The sequence below is a fragment of the Apium graveolens genome, chromosome 1 (assembly GCF_009905375.1).
Source record: "Apium graveolens cultivar Ventura chromosome 1, ASM990537v1, whole genome shotgun sequence".
NCBI lineage: Eukaryota > Viridiplantae > Streptophyta > Magnoliopsida > Apiales > Apiaceae > Apium > Apium graveolens.
In genome coordinates, this window is record NC_133647.1 from 194,414,028 (window position 1) to 194,423,607 (window position 9,580).

The window sequence follows — 9,580 nt, forward strand, 5'->3', positions numbered from 1 at the left end:
AGACCAAAGGCACATCCAAGTTGTTGATATCAATTTCAGCACTTGTGCCTAGGTTTTCAGCATGTACTGGAGAATTTATTGGAGACACATGAGGTGTAGGCATTGGAGTAGTCTGTGGCTCTTGGATTGGAGATTTGTGAGCTTCATGAAGTTCTGGCTCGGCACTTAGAAGATATTCAACTACAGTAGGTTCTTGTGGGATCAGAGATTCTTGACCCCCTTCCACAGCTGCTGCTTCCATTCCTTCTTCAGAGATTGATTCTTCTACAGCCCTCCTTGATCTTTGCTTTTTAAGTCTCTTAGCTGGTGGAGACACTCTGGGAGCTTGATCATCAGAGTTTAGCTTTCTAAGCCTTTTTAGGGGCCTAGAACTCCCAGTTTCTTGAGCTGTCTGAGAAGAGACCTTCTCAGCTACTTCAGCAACAGGTTCTGATGATTGAACCTATACCTCATCATCAGACTCATCTCTTAAAATCATCTTCCTTCTTTTATGTTGTGCCTGAGGTACTGTCTTAGTCCTCTTTGCTCTAGAAGAAGAAGGCTTAACTTGATTATGTGTTGATGGATGGTTGGCATGTTGTGATGTGTGTGTTTGTTGAGTGGTAGTAGTAGGTTCTGATGGCTGTTGTGGTTGTGGTTGTTGTTGTTGTTGTGGAACATCAGGATATAATACAGAGTAAGTAGCAGCATCAGTATTTACAAGGGCTTGCTTTACTGCTAAAGGAATTCTAAGGGGCCTCAGAAATTTCTTTTTGTTATCAGCAGTTAAAAGGTCAGTAAAAGCCCTTTTTGTTAACCTAAAAGGTTTTATGTGTTCACCTGCTAGTTGTGGTTCATCTGATGTACAGTAGCTGTAAATTAACTGACAGAACCTAGCAAAGTAAACTACATTCTTGTCCTCTTTCATTCTATCTCCTATAAAACATAACACAGTCTTGGCATAATCAAAGTGAGACTGGTTTAGGAGAGCATACCCAATTTGTTGAGTCAGAATCGGAATGGCGTCAAAATTTGAGCATTTGTTTGCGAACGCCTTGGTGATGCAATCGAAGAAAAAGTTCCATTCTCTTCGAATATGTGGGCGTTTAAGTTGGACCAACTTTGCCAAACTCTCCTCATACCCTAAATTAGCCATCATTTGATGTAGCAATGGCTCCTCAACAACAGAACTGAACTGGCAGTTCTCAGGTAGATGTAGAGCTTTCCTTACTGCCGGAGTAACATCGTACTCCACTTTCTTTGCTGTAAAAACGATGCTTGGAGTTCCATCCTTACCACCATCATCATAAAGTCCCGTTCTCCAGAACGTCAGAACTTGAGTTCCAGATAAAGTGGATGGCTGCGTCAAAGCGAACCCTATTTCACTGTGAGCCAAGAAGTCCTGAACAAAATGAAGTTCCGACGGAGCATCACTCTTGGTTAGAATGGCAGTGTAGTTGTTGGGGACGAACTTTGCTCCATTAAAGATTAGATCTTTGGGTATCATTGAAAAAGAAGTGAGAAATAAAAATACTTGAAAGGTGTTTGGTAAGATGCCTGTGTAAAAACCGTCAGTGAATATAGAGAGAATAAGAGAAAAGAGAGAGAGTATTGAATACAAAAGTAGATAAAATATTTAAAATATTTTCTCTCTTTTACTTATACACACCACTTGACAGCAGTTAAGACGAATTGGAACAGTCTTTACACCTGTCAGCCATTCAGTAGTTAAGACAATAGTTAATGGGCACGGGAAATAAGTAATGATTACTATGCAAATGCAGTTTTTCAAAAAAAAACTGTTCCCACTAAACAAGTAATTATGACTGTCTTTATCTCACTTAAACCAATATTCTGATAAAATATAACCATTCAAGTATTGACCCAAAAATAAATCAAGTAAATAAATACTGTCACGTAAGCATCAGAACTTGACTATTATCAGAATTTAAAGGTCATCAGAATATTGCTTCTGATCTCAAAAAGTGAATGTTTATTTCTGTAATTCTTCACACAAATACTGATATGGTTTCTGCAGAACTTAATCATCAAAACTTCCATCAGAACTTGTCCTCGGAATTTATACAACTGACACTTAAACTGTTCATCTAAAACAACATTGATCACCACAGTAATTTTCATCATTCATATGGAGTGTAAGTGTGTGCTTTAAGCTAAATATCATACAAAGAGTAAAGTCTGATTTACTTCAATACATCTTAAAAATAAGACGTAACTAAGAACTTTGCTTAAAATCTGTCATTAGTCTGAAGTCTACTATAGAATGAGTTCATGCATGAGTCCACCTCAACTATTTTGTGCTCATTTTGTGCATCTTTTGGTATTCTTTTTCACAGGAGCTCCTCAGTGTAAGTGAGTCACAACTGCTTATCAGAATTTATACTATTATTAGAATATTTCTCCAGTAATCAGAGAATGTGAAAAGTCACCAAGAAAACTTTATTTTGCTTTTCTAATGCATATTACTTAATACCAGCAATGCACTTGTGTCTTCCCTTCCACATACATTTTTCTCTAGATCTCAAAGGAGTACCTGATATTTATTTCTTTTCTTTACTTTTTCTTTTGATAAGTGAGGCTTATTAGCACTAAGTACATCCATAAGATTTACTAACATCAGAACTTAACAGATAAGAAGCACTATTCTAGTTTTTGACTTAGTAATAAGATACACAAAGTAAACCTAACCAAGCTCAATATCGGAATTTGCTTGTGTTAAAATATTTCCACATAAACAATTACTTCAAACATGAGATCTTTAGTATATTAGAGACTACTAGGTCAGCATCTAGCACAGTTATCCTCATTGGATTGAAAATCATAAGTTGTTTGAGGTACATTTAACTCAACAGCTTCAGAACTGCTATCAGCATCTGCCATCAAGGCATAGTTCAACTCATCTTCAGAATCTGAAGTGTATGTCCAGCTTTTATTCTTTGTGACAAGTGCCTTGCCTTTGTCACCTTTTCCTTTCTTGCAATCAGGAGATATGTGGCCTTTCTCCACAATTATAGCATTTAACATTTGAGTAATCTCCCCTGTCAGACTTTCCTCCTTTGCCTTCATATTTTCTTAAACTCTTCTTATCAGAACTTCCACTTTTTCAGAAAACCTTATTTCCCTTTCTGAATTTCCTGTAGGCTATCTTTGTGATACCCTTCACCATAAGAGCACACAATTTCATCATCTCTTCATCAACATCCATCTCAGATAGACTTTCAGTTTCTGAATACTCATCATCATTATCATCAGAACTTGATGAATCTGAATCAGACTTTATGATGAGAGCCTTTCCTTTGCCTTTCTTTGAAGCGGCCACTTTGGGGGATTCCTCCTCAGCCTTAAGAGCAACTGTTCTTGACTTTCTCCCATGCCTCTTGCTTCTTTGATCCGTCTCAAGTTCATGAGTTTTGAGCATACCATAAATTTCATCAAGAGTAGTTTCATCAAGAGCATATTTGTCTCTTATAGTAGTTGCCTTCAAATCCCAACTTTCAGGAAGAGCTAAAAGAAATTTAAGATTAGAATCTTCAAGATCATATTCCTTATCCACCAGTGACAGATCATTCAAGAGTTTGACAAATCTGTCATATAAACCAGTTAATGACTCATCAGGTTTTGAGTTAAAGTGCTCATACTCTTGAGTGAGTATAGTCCTCATGTTCTTCTTAATTGCATCAGTTCCCTGGCATCTTGTCTCCAAGGCATCCCATATCTCCTTTGCAGTTAATTACCCTGTTTGACATGACATTATCAATGGCACTATGCAACAAATATCTTACCTTTGCATCCTTGGCAACATATGAGATATCTTCAGCTGTATACTCACTTTTCTCCTTTGGTACAGTCTTTGCTGGCTGATCAGTAACTACAACAGAGAGCTTGGTTGGCTTATGTGGTCCTTCATTAATTCTGTCAAGGTATTCTGGATCTGTAGCTTCCAGAAACATAGCCATAATTACTTTCCATATGGGATACTCAGAAGGTCTTAGCATGGGAACCCTAATAACCTCATATTGACTGTGGATTTGAGTCTTTGGAGTTTCTTCAGTTTTGGTGGGCTTGATTGGAGTTTGTTCTTCTTCAGACATGATTGTTTTGGATATTTACTGTATATGTGTTAACATATTAGCTCTGATACCACTTGTTAGGTCACACACACTGTAGAAGGGGGTTGAATACAGTGTATAATACAATCAAATCGAATTAAGAACACAAGTATGTAACAAAGAATAATCTTATTAATAAAACAATATTGCAATGAAACCGTTCTCTCTCAGTGATGAACAAATATCACGAGAGCTGTTAGGGTTACAATGAATAATATTCTCGATAATGATAACACTTCTAGTGTAAACCCTATGCTGTGTTTATATACCACACAGTTACAAGATAATCTCTAATTGATATCGAATATAATTCTGTATCCTAAAATATATCAATTAGTTATCTTTTCCTCCAAGTCTTCTATGCTTCATAGAATTCTTCAACATGCATATCTCTTCTTGTTTTAGTCTTGATTTTCTTTCCCTTCAATCAGCCGTTTTTCTTATCTGAAAGTCTTCTTAAGTCCTGATATTATCTTCTGATGAATATCTTCTGATATCTTAAGTTCTGATAACTTAAATTCTGATATCTTAAGTTTTGACTTTAGTATAAGTACTGATTTTCAGTTAAGTCCTGATTTGTCCTGTTAGTCAAAATCTGAAAACTAAACACAAATTATTATTAGACATGATATTACAAATATATCTAACAATAATATTTTACGGGAAATCAAAAAATATCTCATCCAAGTTCGGCACAGATTTATAAAGCTAAATCTATTAAAATCTATAAAATTAATGTCAAATGTAGAAAATCATAAATAAATCGAATATGAACAAAATTAAATGGATTTTGAAAATCCAAAAGATAGGCAGAATTGAGTTGTTATTAATGAGCAAGATTGTAATAAATACCCTCGTTATCCAAAATCCCTGTGCTAACTCATTTCACATCTTATTTTAAGTACCCAAGTCAAAACCCTTGATCCGCTTCACAAACCCCAATAAAACTACATTCCCCCAATGCCGGACCCAATTGCCGCCGATCCGATCTCCGATTTCGACGGCCTCGCCGTTCCGCCGCTCGACGATTCGTTCTTTTCCGACGACATCAACAACTCGCTTTTATTCTTCAATGACAACGACGACGATTTGAACTTTGACTTCACATTCGACGACGTCGTTAACCTCCCTTCCGATAATTACGCGGATCCTGATTCTGTTCCGGTGAATGTTATTTCGGATCCGGACGAGTCCGGGTCGAATAATGAGTCGCACGAGTTGACTCGGTTGTCTGATGATCCCAATTTCAACGTTGCCGGGTATTTTAATGTGGACGGTGAGAATTCATCGGAATCTGTTCAGAAGGTATCGGATTGTGTTTCGGTTGAGGTTGTTAGGGTTTGTGGTGATGTGAGTCAGGTGAATGATTCGTGTTCAGATTCTCGCGATTGGTCGAATGAAATTGAGGATAAGAATTTGAATGTGAGTGGTGATTCCAATTGTGCCAAGGTTGAAGCTAGAAAGCCAGAGTGTTCTGGACCGACGTCGTCTCAGGGTTCGGATAATTGTGAGCGTTCGGTTGGTTCGTCGATGAAATTGGATAAGAATTTGGTGAATAATGTGACTGATTGGAAGATTAAGGTGGAGGAATCAGGTAAGAATAGTCAAGTGTTGAAGAGGAAGAAAGAGGACCAGGATGTTATTTCCGAGTCTACGAGGACGATTAAGTATAGGAGATCAGCTAATGGTCCTGGGGCTGGTGGCGGTGTTACTACGGATGAGTCGAATGTTTTTAGTGAAATGAATGATGATGACGAAAAGAGGAAGACGAGGCTTATGAGGAACCGTGAAAGTGCTCAGCTTTCGAGACAGAGGAAGAAGCATTATGTTGAGGAGTTAGAGGATAAGGTAAGATCAATGCATTCTACTATACAAGATTTGAATGCTAAGATTTCCTTTATTGTTGCGGAAAATGCTAGTTTAAGGCAGCAACAGATGAATGGTGGTGGCGGTGTGGGTGTGGCTCCTCCTCCAATGCAGGGGATGTATCCGCATCCGCCAATGGCTCCCATGGGTTATCCATGGATGCCGTGCCCTCCTTATATGTTGAAGCCTCAGGGTTCACAGGTGCCTTTAGTTCCTATTCCGAGATTGAAACCTCAACAATCGGCTGTTAAGCCTGGTAAGAAAGAGAGTAGTAAGAAGAATGTAGGTAAAAGTAAAACTAAGAAGGTTGCAAGTGTTAGCTTTCTTGGTATATTGTTTTTTATGTTGTTGTTTGGAGGACTAGTTCCTATGGTAAATGTTAGATATGGAGGGATTCGAGATGCGATTTCTGGTGGTTCTGGATATATTGGAAACGGGGTTTATGATCAGCGTCATGAGAGGATTTTGATGGTCAATGGAACTAATCACGAGTATGGCGCTAAAGGTCCGGATAAGAAGTTTGATGCTCGGAAGGATCATGTTGGAGGAGCAGAATCAAATATGAAGCAGTCTGGTTCTGATGAGTTTGCTAGTTCAGGAAATGCTAGTGACCCTCTTGTTGCATCATTGTATGTTCCAAGAAATGACAAGCTTGTGAAGATAGATGGAAATTTAATAATTCATTCTGTTCTAGCGAGTGAGAAAGCCAAGGCATCACATCAAGATGGAAAGGCAAAGAGTGACAGAGAGACCAGTTTGGCATTGGCCTTGCATTTGGCCCCTCATGTATCTGTTCAAGGAGCAGGCAAGAATGATGAAAGACAATCACATATATACCGCAGTACAATTGAACAACAAAGGGCTCTTGCCTCAGGTTCCGGGGGTAAGGATAATTTGAAGTCGACGCCAGCCAATGGTAAATTACAACAATGGTTCCGGGAAGGTCTTGCAGGTTAGACTTACTATATATATTGGCTTAATTAAGTTGTTCTGTGTTCCTTTATTTTAGATTTGCATTAATGTGGGGGTAAAGGGTGATATCCTTATCTGTTTGCCTCATGAACCATATCCGCGGCGCAGTAAACAAATTTAACAATTTTGCATACTATTTGTTTGAAAGACGGGCTAAAGTTATAATATTACATTTAGTAATTTTAACTATTTTTGGGAAACTTTCATACCTGCTAGCTATTTGTCCATTTCACGTTTGGGCTTGGATCTTATTATGTCCAGGCATGTAATTAGGTTGTGCTTACATAGTTGTATCTTCAGAACCTTTCTTGCTTCACCCAAATTATTGTCTAGTATCCATTTTAATCTCACAAGCCACAACCTTAAATGCATGGTATTCTAGTTTCTTTATATTGGCTGCCCCAACTTTCTTTGTTGTTACTCGTCATGCATATGTAGTAGTTATCCCACGGTGTAATATGCATTGACAATTATAATATACAGGTCTTTATTGTATGCCTTGCTATATAACAATTGTATTCCTCAAGGAGTTCGTCCATTCTCCTTGGTCTGTGCTTTGAAATTATAGACATGATTTTCTTCTTAGTTTGAGTCCTGTGAAAACTTGTTTGACACGTAATGAGTGGTTAAATCATACTGTGCTTGTTTTTGTGTGGCATTTAATGTTAAAACCTGTCTAGTGTCCTTTTTAATAATATGTTTACTCTCGATTCCCTTGAGGATGTAAGGGGTCTTTCTTACTTTCCGTGGTGTTAAAGTTAAATTATCGCAGGCTCTAGTTTAAACTTGTTTGACACGTAATGAGTGATCAAATTATACTCTGCTTGTTCTTGTGTGGCATTCAATGTTAATACCTATTCTGTGTAGTGTCCTTTTTAGTAATATGTTTACCATCGATCCCCTTGAGGATGTAAGCTGTCTTTTTTACTTTGTGGTGTTGAAGTTAAATTCTCGCGGGCTCTAGTTTTTCTGTTTAGTTAAATGTGTCAAATGAATCTTTTGTGATATCAGTATTTTGTATAATTGATTCCTCAATTTTAGAAGTCAAAAAGATTATCCAGTAGTTAGAAAGAATATACCTAAATATATGCATGGTCCTAGCAGGAAAAACAATGTAAAGAATTTATGTGGGTGTTTCTTGAGCTGGTGTTCAGTTTTTGCATCTTTCTTCATTCTACTAGCCACAGGCCCACAACAGATCTTTTTTTCTTCTTGTTAATTTAGCACTTCAGTATATCTTATTTAAACAAACTCTTTTCCTTTTCCATTTGTGTAGGGCCAATGCTAAGCTCCGGTATGTGCACCGAAGTATTCCAGTTTGATGTATCACCATCCCCAGGAGCCATAGTTCCAGCTACTCCCGGCAGTAGGAACATGTCCGCGGAAGAAAGAAAAAACTCTATACACCTAATTAAAGGAAGGAACAGACGTATCCTCCATGGCCTCTCTGTTCCTCTGACTGGATCTGCCAACAACATCAGCGAAGAAAACAACGGAAGTAATTCACAGAAAGAGAAGTTGCACAGAAATAGTTCAGTTTCCCCAATGATTGTTTCTGTTCTTGTTGATCCAAGAGAGGTCGGTGATGCTGATGTTGATGGTACTATTGGGACAAAGTCCATCTCTAGGATATTTGTTGTTGTGCTGTTGGATAGTGTTAAATATGTCACCTACTCGTGCATGCTCCCCTTTAAAGGGTCAAGTCATCTAATGACAGCTTAAGCGCAAACTCGGGAAACAGGAGTTCTGTTAGCAACTTATAGTCATATACAGTAAACTTATCCCCGGACCAGAACCCAGTTTTGTAGATAGAGATCTTTCAATAATGGTCCTTGTAACTTTTATGGTATCTTCATGTACACTTGGAGGATGTGTAACTGTTACTACAAATGTATGCCCTGAAGTGGCTAAGTTATCTAATTTTAAGTCAGTTTTTAGCATAACAAAGTTATCCTTTCCATGACAATATTGGCTTATAGGTCTCCACCTTTGGTTTGAATGATGGTTAGTATAAAAAATCTGAGATTACTATATGTAGTCAAAGGTGGCGCAATTTCAAATTGTTTTGAAACATAGTTCATACATGTTAATTACTTTCATTACACATTTTAAATCAATTGATGTGATCCGTGGACAGAACCTTTCAAGTGTGAAAATTTCAGTTATACCTTTTATGGAGAAGATGATTTTACTTGTCAGAGAGGAAACAACATTGAGAGGTTTAATAGGCTCACAATTTCCATTTCTGGAATCTCTGATATGGCCACAATCGGTGACTCATTACTAATCGATGTTGGAATCTCCCACGATCTAATCACACGCGAGTGAATGAATTACGCTGTATCATAGGAAATGCCCATCTTCACCAGCATGATAATCTTCTCTGGGACAATCATAATGCAACTCAGGTAAAGATTTCCACTGTTTGGAACTCCACAAGGGACACAGAAACTGCACCACCTTAGCAGTCCAAAATGCTCTTTCCATCTATAGCTGGCATTCAAAAACAGATTATACACTCTGAGACCTTATGATTAAGTTTGGGCTCAGTGTTGATCCTAGGTGTGTTCTTTGCAGCATTGGGCTTGAAACAGTGGCCCGTGTACTTGGTGAATGCATTTACTGAAAGTTTG

At 37.9% G+C, this 9,580-nt stretch overlaps 1 protein-coding gene across 1 annotated transcript; it reads left to right on the plus strand.

Annotated features, from left to right (window-relative positions):
* Positions 1-4,967: 4,967 nt before the first annotated feature.
* LOC141674847 (bZIP transcription factor 17-like) lies at positions 4,968-8,894 on the plus strand. Its single transcript, XM_074481553.1, has 2 exons — positions 4,968-6,927; positions 8,224-8,894. Exons 1-2 carry the CDS (start codon positions 5,070-5,072, stop codon positions 8,667-8,669), a joined length of 2,304 nt encoding a protein of 767 aa, XP_074337654.1. The 5' UTR covers positions 4,968-5,069; the 3' UTR covers positions 8,670-8,894.
* The last annotated feature ends 686 nt before the right edge of the window (positions 8,895-9,580 follow it).

Excerpts from the sequence above, each read along its gene's own strand:
- LOC141674847 (XM_074481553.1), top strand. The coding sequence starts at position 5,070 with ATGCCGGACCCAATTGCCGCCGATCCGATCTCCGATTTCGACGGCCTC. Across the intron at positions 6,928-8,223 it reads GTTCCGGGAAGGTCTTGCAG|GGCCAATGCTAAGCTCCGGT; the intron begins GTTAGACTTACT and ends CCATTTGTGTAG.